The sequence below is a fragment of the Ornithodoros turicata genome, chromosome 2 (genome assembly GCF_037126465.1).
Source record: "Ornithodoros turicata isolate Travis chromosome 2, ASM3712646v1, whole genome shotgun sequence".
Taxonomy (NCBI): Eukaryota; Metazoa; Arthropoda; class Arachnida; order Ixodida; family Argasidae; genus Ornithodoros; species Ornithodoros turicata.
The window spans coordinates 35,811,769-35,827,855 of NC_088202.1; the positions used below are offsets into that span (position 1 = coordinate 35,811,769).

General features: G+C 45.4%; 2 protein-coding genes across 2 annotated transcripts in view; one reads left to right on the plus strand and one right to left on the minus strand.

The window, feature by feature from the left end:
• Window positions 1-9,780, plus strand: part of LOC135383358 (uncharacterized) — a 33,533-nt gene extending 23,753 nt beyond the window's left edge. Inside the window, exons 4-6 of the mRNA XM_064612847.1 lie at window positions 5,078-5,237; window positions 7,110-7,250; window positions 9,440-9,780. Of these exons, the coding sequence (XP_064468917.1) occupies window positions 5,078-5,237; window positions 7,110-7,250; window positions 9,440-9,638 (500 nt within the window). The 3' untranslated portion in view covers window positions 9,639-9,780. The remainder of the gene's footprint in view (window positions 1-5,077; window positions 5,238-7,109; window positions 7,251-9,439) is intronic.
• Window positions 9,781-10,674: 894 nt separating this feature from the next.
• Window positions 10,675-13,139, minus strand: LOC135384522 (uncharacterized). Its single transcript, XM_064613720.1, has 2 exons — window positions 11,910-13,139; window positions 10,675-10,749 (listed from the first exon to the last, which is right to left on the minus strand). The coding sequence occupies exons 1-2, from the start codon at window positions 13,137-13,139 to the stop codon at window positions 10,675-10,677; spliced, it is 1,305 nt and encodes a 434-aa protein (XP_064469790.1).
• Window positions 13,140-16,087: the final 2,948 nt, after the last annotated feature.

The following is a 16,087-nucleotide window of genomic DNA, read 5'->3' on the forward strand; positions in this document are numbered from 1 at the left end:
TAGGGGCGGATCTAGGATTTTTCCGAAGGGGGGGGGGGGTCCGCTATGGATAAGTGCCAGGTGCATGCTGGGATTGGTCCATTGAACCCTATGTTCAAGTCTGGAATTGAGGGGGGGGGGGTTCAGGACATCCGCCCCTCCCCCCAAATCCGCCCCTGCAGTTAGACATGTGGATATAGTAAATATATACGTCTTACTACTGCTCTAAAGGTGCGCTAGTAGCCACCACATGTGATGTATTGCAGCAACTCTTTATCGAACCCATTTTGCGGACTTGCGTATTGTAATGCGTATTGCACTAGCACCAGTCGCCTGATACACTGGGTTATATTATACAATGAATCGAGAATCGATACAGTTCAAAGATGCGGTTGCCGAAGTACGAGTATGTTCTGAATAATGCTGACCTTGAACAAGCATAACTTGCAAAGAGCTAAACACGTCACAAAATATCTTGCTGCTCCTTTGTCACACGGTATCGTTGCAAACTCATTGACACCTATAGGGCACGCACTACCGCGTGCGTGTAATGGCGGGAGCTATGCTATGGCCATCGCTATCAATTTGGAGCACAGCATAACTGCTTGGGTGTTTACGTTACAGCAATTATCCTAATACAAGGGAAGGATCGGTATCTCAGATGTAGTGATTGCGAGACATGGACACCGTGCTAAACACTTGTTCAACGGTGCCCCGATCTTTTATTGGCGACGGTGAAGGACGCGTACACCGCTGAAACGCTGGCTGGAAAGAGGATGCAAGTGAACGCCAAAGGCAAACAAACGGCGACTGCATGTATTGAACGCCACCTTGGCCCGCTATAGTTGACGTACCCTATAACCTTCACTTTCCTACCTCAAGCGGATCGCACCCTGCGTGCAAAGTACGTTGAAAAGTTTGTTACGTTGGGTAATACAGTTAAGCCATAACTAGCAGTGGATGTGTTCTGGTTCCTTGCAATATGGCGGGTGTCGTGCCTAAACTAAGGAAAGTATGAGATGTACCCAATGAATCCCATATGTATATCATTGGCGATTTCCTGCCTCGATCTGTCTGAGTTACTGAGGCACTCGTACATGCTTGGGTGGGCTTCTGTGGCCTGGCCTTGTAGAGTGCTACTGTTTTGTATCGTAGTGTTACCGTTTGTTTTAGTGAAAGGGGTTGCGACACCTTGATATGTATGTGTTTTATTGAATCGCATGGAGGCATTGAATTGCGCGCCAGAGTACTCAGAAGTCGACCATGGCGGAACAGTCGGGTGGTTGCTGTCCGCCCATTTGGTCGAACGCCGTTTGATTGAAGGCGTTTGATCGAGAGCCGGTTGATCGACGCCGTTTGTTCGAAAGACGTTTGCTCGAATGGAGTTCAAAGCTCGCAGCGTGTCCTTAGCACCTCTTTTTCTGTAACTTTTGACTTGAGCATACGGAGCAAGCAATCACTGTCCTCTTCTTTTTTTGTTTTTTTTGCATTTTTCAGCTAAAGAGGGGAGCACACTAGTTATTTGCAGACCTTTGTCATTCACGAATAGCACAGCTGAATAGAACAATGCGGAAGAATGCGGCGAACCAGTAGGACACATATTCAAGAACCTCAGGTTGGAAGCGGCCGATAGTCTGAGCTTCTTCTGGGCACCCTTTTCATTGCTTGCAACAAATTTAAAGGGAATGATCTGAAATGCGATAGCCATATGTGCGCGAAAGCCACTCGAGGTCTGTGGATGCTAAGAAGGAAATTTCGCCATGGTACAAAATAAAGAGATTAAATTAATGGCCATATAAAACCTTTGTTCAACGTTGTTTAGAGTATGCATCTGCAGTCTGAGATCCCTATACGCATGCACGCTATAAAAAAAAAAAAGTAGACAAAGTACAAAGATCTGCTCTCCGGCCTATATTGTTTAGGTTTCGAAGGACTTCTTCACTTACGTGTATGTTCCAATAACCAAATTTAGATTCACTTGCACATATCCGCAAAGTAAATAAAGTAAAACTGTTCTTTCTTCAAACCAACGGTCAGTTAACTACAAACCTTAATAATACATAGTTAAAATCTGTCTACGTTCGACGCGAATAAATCATTCAAAAATAGCATTTATTTATTTGATTTATTCATTTGTCAAAAATGTTTATTATTTGACAATTGACATCAGTTATTATATGACAAAGTGTTGGGGGATCAGGGGTGAAAGGCATACAGGGTGTTTCAAAAAACGTGTCATTCGGACTTTATAAAAAAAACGGGGCGTCGGAAAAATACGGGGTAAACGGCATTTGTGTCGCAACTGAATTTGCCACCTTGAAAAAATATTTTCATTTGATTTTAATTAAAATAAATTGAATTTCTTTAATTGAACTCCAAAATTTCCCAAGTCAACCTAAGTTTTTTTTTTACGGAATTAGAAAGCCCGAGCGAACTTAGTCATGTCCACTAAGAAATCCGCTCGACAGTGCAAATGGAACTGCCCAAAAAAAGTCCTGAAATTGAGGCTTCAAAGTTTCGGGTATTCAACGGCGGTATTATTCGGTATTCAACGGTATTTTCCGACTGATTTGGTGCGCTGTTGAATACCCGCAACTCTGAAGCCTCAACTTCGGGACTTTTTTTGGGCAGTTCCATTTGCAATATCGAGCGGATTTCTTGGTGGATCTGACTAAGTTCGCTACGGGCTCTCAAATTCTGTAAAAAAAAACGTTAGGTTGATTTGGGAAATTTTGGAGTTCAATTAAAGAAATTCAATTTATTTTAATTAAAATCAAATGAAAATATTTTTCCAAGATGGCAAATTCAGTTGCCACACAAGTGCCCTTTACCCCGTATTTTTCTATCGCCACGTTTTTTTATAAAGTCCGAATGACACGTTTTTTGAAACACCCTGTATATGCCATGTTTAGCCACTGTCTGTCAGAGCGGAAAAGCCTATCAATTTGTCGAACGGTATAGGTTGAACAACCCAGGCCCTTGGACCGCCTTCTAGATGCGAAAAAGTGGTTTAGGATGGGGAATGTGTTTATCGGCAAGCGGATTACACAGAGTTAAATATTCTTTAGGATAACGGCATTTAGAACTGAAGCGTTCTTTTGTTGTTTTCTTCTTTTTTGTTTCATCAACGCTCCAAGTGATTAAAAAAAGCCATCAAACGCCGTTCGGTCAAACTGCTTTCGACCAAACGCCGTTCGATCAAATGTTCCGGAACCCGAGTGGTTACCTTCCTTCGTGGACAGCAGTGAAGACTACAGACAGACGCTCGCACGTTTTCTGTGTTGGGCAGTTATGCGGGACTGCCCGAATCTGAAAACAAGAGGGATTACACTCGCATGTCTCTCCTGTACCACCATCACTTTTCCTTCAACTCCTTCAACCCATCCCGTTCCCATCCGCTTGGTGCACTAACCCGCTAGTTCAGAGCAAGCCGAGCACATCTTCATCAAATAGCCGACCTCCCCCCCTCCTCGCTACCCCCTTCGCCGCTTGAGTATTACAATTTCTTTAATAAGTTTGTGAGATACAAGCCCTTGGACATCGGTATCGATCTCTGACGTCGGTGAAGCGGGACGCTCGGTCATTCCTATTGGTTCTCTTAAGCACGTGACCTCACCAGGGGCCGCCACACTGGCCTGCCGTTCTGACACAGCCGGATGGGTTTCAGTACTCGCGGTGCTGTTTTACTGTTCGTCAAGTTGACCTGCCCCTCAAAAGGAGAAATGAAAAATAGCAGCTCCCAAAGGAAGGTAGGATAATGTAGGTTTACATCGACTTACATTACTGTATTTCACAATCTTGTGGGAGCAGCAATCCCGACCAAGCAGTACAATACCTTGGCCGATACTGGCTGTATATCGGCAATACTTTTGCGTGATGATAAAAAGCACTGTAAGGAACGCAAAACACAGGAGCGTTCATACTTCACATGATCTGTCCTGGCACGAACATATTACGTACGTTTCAAATAAGGCAAACCGGTGTTTAGGATACATGAAACGTAATTTCTCTTTTGCTCCAATTAATTATATTAGACAATTATATATATATTAATTATGCTATTATATATTAATTATATAAGACACTTATCCGATCTAAGCTGGAATAGGCAGCCGCAATTTGGGATCCTCACCAAGAGACGCTCATCCGTATACTAGAAGGTGTCCAAAATTGATCAGCACGCTTCATCTTCGGTAATTATAATCGCACCGCCAGCGTCAGCTTAATGATAACGTTCATCTGCCACCACTGTCACTGCGCCGTAAAATAAGTCGTCTCCGTCTATTTCACAAGTTTTATTATCATAACCTTGCGTTGAAAACGTCGCTCATCCTTAGTCCCAGTTACATATTGCCAAGATTAGACAACAATCAGAAAGTCGGCATCCATCGTTACTTAACAAACACATTTGCGGAATCATTTGTGCTACGAACATCCACCGAATGGGACCAGCTTCCCAATTCCATCACTTCAATCACCAACATCCAACACTATAAAGAAGCACTGTTCTAACACTTTTGTGTCACTGAATAACTGTTACTCGTATATAATTTGTGTTACTGGCTCTGTTGTATTTGTGTTATTTAGAAATGTCTTGCTCCCCTCTGTAACGCTTCTGTCCTGAGGGTAATAAACTAAATAAATAAATAAAAAGAGTGAAAACCGGGACTAGCGTACCCAAAAGGGGAAATAAGTAGGAGCACGATAATCAGGATACTTGACGTTTCGAACCGACGCTCTTCATCAGAAAAAAATCAGAAATACCGGTCCATCATTGGGCCAATATTGGACTAGGATTGTCGATATCCAGCCAACATTGAACCAAGATTATGTACTGCTTGGGCGTTAACGGACTGTTCCAGTTCCACTGTACTGTTCCTGTTCATAGATGTCACACACCAAAACCACGAGGTTCGATACGTTTCAGCGGCTCCCTTTGTTATTTGACACTTCTGTTACGGTTATTCGAATTGCACTGATTGGGGGGTGGGGGTGGAGATGTTAGTAACAAAACACTCGGGAATGGCTTGCTTATGTAGAATGTAACTTACTCTTCAGAGTCATTATTTGCTCTAAGCACAATTTACTTGCACTTCAGGAACCAAGTGGTGCGGTTACGGCGACATTGCCGAATCGTACGACGATTTTGGAGAAGCTCGGACGACGGATACTTGTTGCAGAGATCACGACAAGGCCGGAGACACCATCGCCGCGTTCGGGGAGAAGCATGGTGTATTCAACAGTCACCTCTACACTATGTAAGTGAATTTTTGTTGCTGCTCAGTTTCGCGAGAAATATTCTTTGACCGGCCGCACCAGCTATTACGTGGGTACACAATGTTATGGTGCGTGTTAAAGACTACTTTGTGCTCCTTATGTGCTAAAGACTCATGTGATCCTCTGAAAAATTCGCATCGTCATATTTTCCCTACCGTCGTATACCGGGTGTTTAAGTTAAATCCCCGGCTAAATAATTCGCGAACGGGTGTACCAATCGAAGAACTTTCTTTTTTTGCAAGTATCTATCCGATACCGCCTACAAGCTGCGCACCCTGTGAATGAGTGGGAGGCACTCGTTATTTAAATAAATATTCAAATGAGTTTCGCGAAAAAGCCACCTTCTAAAGCAAGGCGCTTAAAGTGATTACTACCCCTTTTGGGAACTTCAGAGGACATCTTTTAGAGAAAAATCTGCCACCGAAGTTGGTCATTTATTGTTGTGATTAATTGGTTTAGGCTTACATAATTTTGTCGCGACTGGTCGCGGTGGAGCGTAAAAGTACACTCTTTCACTCCCTAGTCCGCCAATGAATTACGTCCTTTTGCGCTTCGCCGCGACCAGCCGCGACAAGAATACGTAAACCGAAACCAATTAATTACTGCAACAAATGACCCGCTTCGGTGGCAGGTTTTTCTCTAAAAGGTGTCCTCTGCAGTTCCCAAAAGGGGTAGTAATCATTTTAATGCCGACTTGGTTAAGAAGTTACGTTTTTTCAGGAAACTCATTTGATTTTTAGTTAAATAATGAGCTCCTCCCATTCATTCACACGGTGCGCAGCTTGTAAGTGGTATCGGACAGGTACTTGTAAAAAAGAAAGTTCTTTGATTGATGCACCCGCTCGCGAATAATTTAGCCCGGCGATTTAACTGAAACACCCTGTATACATCGCCGGGTAAGAATGATTTAAAACCTTCAATGATCTACTATACTGGGTAAGAATGACACTGGTTCTGTAAAACTGTTGTGAATACTTCGCATGGGGTAGCGAATTCAGAAAAGGTGAACAAAAAATTAATGATAATGCCTTACATATAAGCGGGACATGGCTGTTCGTGTAAATATTACGCAAAAATTGCCCACTTGAATAGTTAAGGTGCACATAATATTCGTCATGCACCTACTCGTCGATCATCAGTTGCTTTCGGCTGTACTCACTGAAATCAACAACAACAACAAATAAGTTAATGACAATGAATGGGGAAATTCGCCGCTTGAGGTGCGGCCCACTACCCCAAGGCACAATGGGGCAGGATGTGGGGCAGGACTGAAATCATTGGACCGACCTGCACCTAGACAAATGAACCACTCATCGAACACTCATATCAACTCTGCTACCCACCGCATGCCACACGTTCGCTGGGGAACAACATGTGAGGATTGTACTTCATGTAATTTGTTTCGCACTTCTTTCGTCTCTTTCACAAAAAAAAGAAGAAAAGAAAAGAACAAATCAACATCACATTTCGGTAGGAGAGAAACAGATAAAAATTTTTATTAGACATTTAATTTTTGCAAGACATTTATTTACAAGAGAAACAGACCACTGGATACATCCAAACGTATATCCAAAGTTATATTCAGATTATATCCAAATATATACAAGGTGTTTGCTCTAACGTGTCCAGAAGTTATATTAAAGCGAGCGATAAAAGAAAAGCAAATGGTACTTTTCTGCTACTTGAGTAAGAAACAGGTACTGCTTCACTACTAGCACCTGTTGGTTGGTCATGTAGCTGAAAAGTAGCGCTCGTCTCTCTTTTATCGCTTGCTTTAAATACAATTTCTGGACACGTTAGAGCAAACACCCTGTTTATCCCATGCGCAAGACATATCTGACTATTTTTTACAGGAGCAAATGCGAGAGCGACCGCAAGTTCTACGAATGTCTGTTGGCGGACCGAACCAGTTCGTCCGGAAATGTGGGGCTCATATACTTCGACATCCTTCGTATCTCATGCTATGATTACGCACCTGAAGTCAAATGCACCTCGTAAGTTCATTTCTTCATATCTCTGTGGTTAGACTAATACCTCCCCCCCCCCCCCCGATCCCCCGACTGGCTAGAATGAGGGTATGTACAACGTTATAAGTTTTTTTTTTTTTTTGCCGTTTAGATTTCATTTCCGGATTTGTTACGTTCATAATGATGTGTCGGCGTACGATGTGTCGTTCTTTCATTTTTAATTCCGAGTTAGCGCTTCGCAGCAATGGTGGCTAAGAGCACCGTACAGACAAGCATAGAGAACAGAGGAAGGAGTGGGGGAACATGTGCGCTAGTTTGCGTCTTGGGCCGACTTTAGGGGGAACTGTACCGACATTCGTCTGGAAAGTCCGACGGAAAACCCGGGGGAAACCCCAATAGCACAGCTGGTGCGGGGATTCGAACCCCGCACCGCTTTCCACGCCGAGACTGGGAGTTGACGCGGGATTCGAACCCGCGTCAACTCCCGGCGTGGAAAGCGGTCATCTTAAACGCTACGCCACTGGAGCTAGCCGTATGTGTCACACTGACGTAGCGAAAGTTATCTGTTGAGATAACGAGAGCGATAATGAAAATTGCAAGCCTAGTGAATCGCAGACAAGTTACACAAAACTTCGCGGTTGTTGCCCTAAACTTACCCGTCTCGTGGGAAGAGGTCAAAAACAGCAAGTATGAGGTAGTGGTGCTGGGTGGTAGCTTTGCGACGAACATGTCCATGGCAGAGACGAACTGTCCACGATTCATAAGTCTCCTATGCAGGAGGTACTGCAGGTAGCTCTATAGATGTCCAACTGGGCGCACTTAAAGGGACTATGAAACGATTTTTTTCTTTGTTTCGTTCGAAAGAATACATTTTTCTGAGTCTAGAACCGAAATTTTACTTTCGTCGCGCGAGCGTATTTCTCGGGAGCGAATTTAAACGGAGCGGCGAAGGGAGGACAGCTGGCGCCGCGCCGTGACGAGCTGCAGAGCGGAGACACAACGGGTAACTCGACGCGACCACGGCCGGCTCAGCAACACGTCATCGTGACGTGTTGCCGGGCCGAGGAATCCCGCCAGGAGCATGCGCCGTAGGATCCCGCGTATGCGTTCATCGGGAGTGGAAATCTCCATGACAGCAGCTTTCGCGCGATCGGCAGATTTCGGCAGTGGCGGCAGCCACAGCGCGAGCTCGCGGCATTACTTGCCATTGTGCAACACCGATGACGTAACGGGGAACCGAAGAGCGGTCCGTACAGTTACACCATCGGCAGGGAAATATGCGCGGGAGAGGAGGAACGCGGAAGAGACATTTCCAGCGCGCGCTCCTCGCAGAATGGAGCGATTTCGTCCGGAAAAATTTGTGGCATATTAGTTTGTCTGCGGGAAGAACAGTTTCCATCGAAAAAAAGTATGGGGGTTCGGGAAATTTCATAGTCCCTTTAACGGTGAAAAGAGCGAGTTCAGAGTAACAACGATATTTTAGCAAGATACCACCAGAGTCGCCCTGAAGCAGACGTTCACACGAGCGAATTTCTGCGCACGTCTGAGACCACATGCGATTACCCGACGCACTACGCCTTCCACTCGATTGACGAATGTAACGTCATTCATACCGTTAACCTCCAGAAGGAGGTGCCAACCCTTGTTTGAAGGTTCCGAATGCAAGAAAACACCTGCAGCGATTGGATGTGCAACGACATTACGTAAGGTTTCAGCCAATGGCTTGGACTGGCACATGTGGTACTCAGCGTCTGCAGAGTAATAATATCGTGCAACTTTTCGATGATTCGTCGAAAAACATCAACAACGACCACACCAACAACATGATGACGATGACATGACACGCTTCTTCGGTTGCGGTACCCAACCCCATTAGAAGAAAATGCGTTTCGGTACCGCAGCTGGGCTTGTATTCTCATATCGTATATATTCTCTGTGGGAACAGGACCATGTAACATGAATTTATGGGGTTGTTTGTCCGTAGAGTGGGTCCTACAATGTGGTATCTTGGTGCTGGAACCTTTAGGCTTGTCAAAGTACATAGAAACCTTCACAGGAAAACGGGACACACGGGCGAAGTCAGTTTAAAACTTCTTTTGCATACACCCCATGTGCTTGTAGGGGTACAAATTTTGACGCAGAAAATATTGATATCTACGCTGTAGTAGCGAACCTCAATAAGGACCCAATCACATGCTACGTTTCCTCTCTTTCAGGTGGTTCCTCTCGTGGTTCCAAGAGGAAACATGCTGGATAGACCAGAAAACAGCAAAGCATTGGCAAACGTTCAGTCCTCCGAGCTTCTCCTCCGATTACATGAACAAGTGGGGCGCTACGCCGACAATTTTTCCAGCGTTCTTTCAAAGAAAAGACCCAGCAAAGAGCTGGAAGCTCCTCTATAAAGTTCGTGGCTGATGTACGGAATTACTCTAATCGAGCTGTTTTAATTTAAGCAATTTGTTGCGATTTCGTTGATTGTGCCAATGTTGTACAGCACTAACCGCTGACATCAACGCTTCTGACTTTACAGATGTACAGTAAAATAACTTGAAAATTGTGTAGGCTTATATCTGGTTGTGCATACTGAAACGTCGACACCATTCACAGACAGCTGTGCGGTTACCTTTGTGAGCTCTTGTGTTGTTCTGCATGGGTTGGGTGTGACGACCTCCTTGGAATGCGAAAGTGGACAAATGAGAAGACAGTAATAGTGACAGTGACATATGGGAGTGGAGATGAGTGAAGTGGAAGAGATAATGCTTTGGAAACCGTCGCGATGTAACACAAACTCTACTCGCTTTATGATGCAAGTTTTACAATGCTTTGCAGGTTTATTGCGATAGCTTTGTTGGGCTAGTTCCTCAGAAATTTGTGTGGTCTGCGCCGAATACCCAACTCACCGAAAACTCAACTCGGACGATAGAGGGCGCCACGGGAACCGTGGGCGCAGAAAAGTTTATGGTAGGGTGTTCAACTGTCTCCTCCCAGTTTCCCGTATGCATCCCGCTCTGGCGGCTAAGAGTGCGTAGTAAAGCATAGCACCGGGCGTGTCTGCCAGGTGAGGCTATGACGAGGCAGCTGCGGGCATTCGAATGCTACGTTAAGCCACACTACAAAGGTGGGAGAGCGACGTCTTCCTTTATCGCGGCGTAGGCCTACGGACATGAACAAATGGTCGTTCTCGGTCGTCTCGCTCGCGAAGATACCTTCACGGAAACGAGGCACCCCGTACTTTTCTGGAATATTTTCGTAAGACGGTTGTCGGAAGATTATCAGAAAACTCTCGTATTTTCCGAAATCTGGATGCCTGTGCTTGAAGTCCCGCTCTTCTCGGCTGACACAAAGCCAAGCTTTAGAAAGTTTGTTTCGCTCCGACCGTGAGTACCACATGCTGGAAATTCTTGCCGGATAGACGGAGGTTGGAAATCTGGCATTAAACGTGTTCAGATCCTCATCTGATGTAGGACACCGGCATGTTGGCCTTTACCTCAGTGATGGTTTGGTTCGAAGACGTTGCCTGCGGGTGCTGCACAGGAGGGTGCCCTCAATAATCAGGTGCGATAGCATATTCTCCGTGCGATGACACAGGGGTTAACTCGACAAGGACATATAAGCCAAAAAGTTGACACGAGGAGTGGAATACTACGTTAGCATATTCCTGACTTGCCACCACTTGCTTACCACACACAGACACACACAAAAGGAAAAAAAAAACGCATCTCAGCTCGCACGCATTGCCAAGCATCAACCGATATCGCTTCTCAGTAACTTTCCGTGCTATCCAATTGGGACGAGCACAAGAGAGACACCAACTGTGTTATCCGCAGTTCAGGTCTTGCTACGTCGTTTTTTGATGATGAGAGCCGCTGATATTTCGAACAGAGACTGTTCTTCTTCGGGGGGAGTCTGTGTTCGAAATATCAGTGGTTCTCGTCCTGAGGCACTTCCTTTGGTCTTCCTTGCAGGTTCGCCGGAGTTTCTACCATTCTACGTTATTTTAGGCTTGCTGACGACGCCTGAGCACTCATTCCAACGACAGAGCTTCTCGTCCCTGTTGTGCTGCTCGTTGTTTCAACAGACAGCTTACTGACAAATGCAATCCGTTGGGGCTGTTCGCACATAGTTTTTTAAACAGACCTGAAAGCCTGTTTCCCGAGGGCCGAGTGCATGTCCTATATACTAAATTGCTTCAGAGACGGCACACCGGATAACCACCGACACAACACATACTAGCACAGATACCAAAGTTTCTTTTTTTCATTGAATCCTATGGGTCCGTGAAAAAACGAACATATGGACGCAATAGACAAACGAGGGCGTAGACGCAGGCAAGCTGGTTGATTATGCTCATGATGAGTAGAGCCTATACTTGGGCAACGGAGAGACATAGCACACAGAGGAGAGCTAACGGTCTCATGGTTCACGGCTCACGGTCTCTCTCAGGCTCTATTCATCACGGATAAGAAATCTTTAATAGTTTGAACCGCACCGGCTATCAACAAACATAACAAAAATACAGTTAACGTTTCGGGCCCCATTCGAGTCCCATCATCAGAATGACACTGTCCTGGTCGTCACCGGGTATTTACGTAGAAGAGGAGCGTAGCATTCTGGGAGGGGGCCTGGTTGTCGATTGACAGCTTCTTTTGTTTTCTTTGTGTGCCATGACTCCAGCTGTCTCCTCACCCCCCATTTGTTCTCTTTCGCCAGAATGCATGGGTTGTCCAGGTCTAACACGTGCCCTGTTTTGCGCTCGTGTTCACACAGCTCTGTGGGGTGTGTTGCTGATTTCTCGGTATCATTCTTGTGTTCCTTCATTCTTGTTCGTGTCTTCCTTCCTGTTTCTCCGATGTACACGGCAGGGCAATCTTGACAAGATACCTTGTATACAACGCCTCGTTCTTCTTCCGGTGCCGTTCTGTCCTTGGGGTGGCTTAGTACGTTCCTCAGCGTTGTCGTGGGCTTAAATGTAGTTTTAATGTTCACCTGGGAGAGCACCCGTGTAATTGGTTCTGACACACCCTTCACGTAGGGGATGGTTACGTACATGGGTCTTTCTTGAGTACTTTCCGCCTGTTCCGGGCGTGTATTCATCATTCGGTGGTATGTATCACAGATAAACTGCTCGGGGTATGCCCTTCTTCGTAGATCCGCTTTGGCCTTTGTTATTTCTTCATGTCTTGTCTGATGATCTGAAGGGATCTTCATGGCACGTGAAAGCAGGGAACGAACAACCGATCGCTGGTGTTCAAGAGGGTGCCCCGAACCATAATGTAGGACCTGACCTGTGTCGCACGGTTTTCTGTAAACCGAGGTCTTCAAGTTTCCGCACGGGTCTCTTTGCACGAGGACATCCAAGAAGGCGATCTTTTTCTCTTTCTCCTCCTCGCACGTGAACTGGATGTTAGGATGAATGCTGTTCAGCTTGTCAAAGAATGCGTTGGTGAAATTCTTCTTAATAATCACAAATGTGTCGTTAACATAACGTCTGTAAAAGGTGATGAATTGTCCTGCGTCCTCTAAGGCCTTGTCTTCAACAAATTCCATGACTAAGTTGGCAATGGTCGTTGAAATTGGGCTGCCCATGGGGCATCCGTCGGTTTGTTTAAAGAACCTGTTCTTGAATTGGAAGAAGGTTTGTGCGAGGCATAACTTTAAAAGTTCTAAAATGTCCTCAACTGAAAGATCAGTGCGGTCTTCTAAGTCAACGTCAGCTCTCACCTTCGTTCGAACTACGGACAGAGCTACGTCAATGGGCACGTTTGTAAACAGGGAGATGACATCAAAAGACATCATGACGTCGCTATCGTCTATGCGGATGTCACGGATGAGCTCACAAAATTCCGTAGAGTTCCTCACCGACCGGTCGTTCTTGTGCATTAAAGGTGCCAACAGTTCAGCCGGGAATTTAGACATGTTATAGGACGGTGCACCTATGAAGGACACAATGGGGCGCAGAGGACAACTGTTCTTGTGAACATTTGTCGGATAAGAAAGCCGAACGGCTGCAACGTGGTTATAAATGAGCGGAGAAGAAAAAAGTCAATTTTAATTACAATGGACTTTTTTCTTCTCAGCTCATTTATAACCACGTTGAAAAAAACAGTAAGCTTTAAACTGGAAATGTTACTGGACAGAGTGGAAATGCCACTGGTCAGACTGGAAATGCCACTGGTAAGACTGGAAATGGCTGGAGATCTTGCCTGCAATGCTGGAAACCAGTTCACACTGGTCACTGGATGTACCGGACTTTCACGGGGACACTGGAAACCAGTGTACACTGGTTACTGGCAGTACTGGAGTTTCACTGGATACACCGGAAACCAGTGTACACTGGATACTCAACTTACTGGAGTTCCACTGGGTACATGGAAACCAGCTTACACCGTTTACTGGCCGCACTGGAGTTTCACTGGAAGAAGTGGAAGTGACACTGGCGATACTGTAATCCAGTGTATACTGACAATACAGGTTATGGACCCACTGGATTAGTGTCTTAGAGATCATAGATGTGGTACTTTTACTCTTCAAAAAGTAGTTAGTTACGTTTCCCATTATTCCTTAAAATGCATTACCAAATAATTATACGTTTGTACAGTGTGCACTTACTCGATCATTACGTTCTTCAAGTTGCTAACAGAGACATATTACCCGTCAAGAACATAATGGCATTATACATTACACGCTATATGCACTCTTGAGTCTCGAAAATATAATCAATTATCATTACTCGCTGACACGGTGTTGTAACGCACTACCGGTAATGCCCGGTCACCATGCTGTTCATGCCATACTTCACATCAAGCATGCGACTACATATTTAATCAATTATATGCTATATAGTTGCAATCAATCCGAGTAGGTCGCCCTGATCTCGAAGCTATCCGGATTTCTGAATCGTTGGCGTCTCAGCTGTGATTTGTCAGTTGATAAGCGCCAGCTAATTCTGTCGCTCAATCAAAAACAGAAAAAAAAAAAAAACTTGTTTCATTCTCCAAACTTCAATCATTCGTGATCTTTGCTTATTCACGTCCTCATACAGATTTTGTCGTTCCCATAACATAAAAACGAGCGAGCTGCAAACAGTGTTGCCAATTTAGCGGATCTCCCGCCAGATCTGGCGGATTCGACTTGCATCTCGTGGCGAAAAAAAAAATGTTTAGCGGCTAGCGGAATTTCTGACGGGGTCCTGGCTGAATTTAGGAGATTCTAGCGGATTCAGACTTTCGCCGCATTTTGGCTGAAAAGCCCGGAAAATCAATTTATTCCCTAGAGTATGCTAATTACCGAACCGAAACCTGGAATTTTCACGTGATTTTTTGCTATCTGACGGCAGTTTGCGCTCAAGAAGCTCACTTTCGACTCGCTCTCTTTCCTTCTCTGCAAGAGCCTCTTTGCCCTTTTTGGAGAACACACACCACTAATGGCCCGGTCAGAGAACAACGTTTAAGGCCTGACCCTTTAGTAGTTAGGGCCGTGATCTCGCGCCATACGGACAGAAGGGACTTTGCTCTGTCCTTAGGGCACGAAATTAGGGCCCTAACTACTAAGGCCATACATGTTGCGGTCATCCAGCACAGCATTGTTTACAAGTGGATATGATGACATATAACCCGAAATTTTGCACCAGAACACGAATTAAAGTAACGCGTAAGGACATCTTGCTCCCTCTTGTAGTAGCCCACAAAGTCTTCCCATTGGGAGGTGGAGTTGCGTCCATGGCTTCCTTTCTCGCTTTCACTAGCGTCTGTTGCTATGCTATTATGCTAAAATGTCAAAAATGAGTTACAAGCAAGAATTTCGCAAGGAATGGCTCCGGGACCCTCTGCTAGGTACACGGCTACGGTGCAGAACGGCGGCAGATTGGACAGAAACGGTGGAGTGCCGATTCTGTGGCTGTGTGCTCAGTACTCAGACCTGAAGGTGCATGGAGAGAGCGCAAAGCAGAGAAAAGCATCAGGACATTTCACGTCCGGTCAACAGACAGTTCGCATCGCCCCGAGAAAAGTCGATCCAGCACATGAGACTGAAGGTACGACAGGATTTTTATTGCTGCACCCACTTCAGTGCTGACCGCCGATCGTCTCGGGGAACTTTACAAGAAGTTTTTCTCGGACAGTGCTGTGGCAAAGGAATATAAGATGCATCGGTCCAACTGTTCAGCTATGGAAGAACATGCTTTTTCCGCACTTCAAGGAGGATCTTAATCGCAATTGGGCAGTGTACCGCCATAACGGTGGAGAATGACCCACCACATCATCCCATATATGTGTGTGTGTGTGTGTTCATCGCACCTTCAGCCAGCTGAACTTGATAAAACAAATTGCACAATAAAATGAAGCCGTACATGGTCGAAGGCATTCTGGCAATCCGCTCAGGCTTGAGACGGCACTGGAAGAGCTGTTTCGAGCACCACCTCCCCTCCTGAAGTTGTCAGGAACATCGAAAAGAAGAAATGAACAGGAATGCGAAGCAAGCTCCTCAACACAATGAATACAGGTGCAATATACATCAATCTCAACTTGCTCAAGCACTTTTCAGCGTTTAGCGGATTTTAACGGCTTCTTCGCTAAATTTAGCGGATTCTGGCGGAATCGGTTGGCTATTTCGGCGGATCACCCGTCTGGAATGTTGGCAACACTGGCTGCAAAACTGAAGTTAAGTCGCCAAACCGTCGCTCGTTTCGGTTTCAAACCGTTGCGTCTGGCAACCATGGAGCAGGAGAACAACGCATCGTACAAACGGCTGCTTCTGCCTCGTGGTTTCTTGTAGTCAACTTCAACTATAACGCGTTGAGTTTAACCATAGGCGATGGTTTAACCGGTAAGATATTGCACCGTCGTGCGTGACGTTTGTTGTTGTAT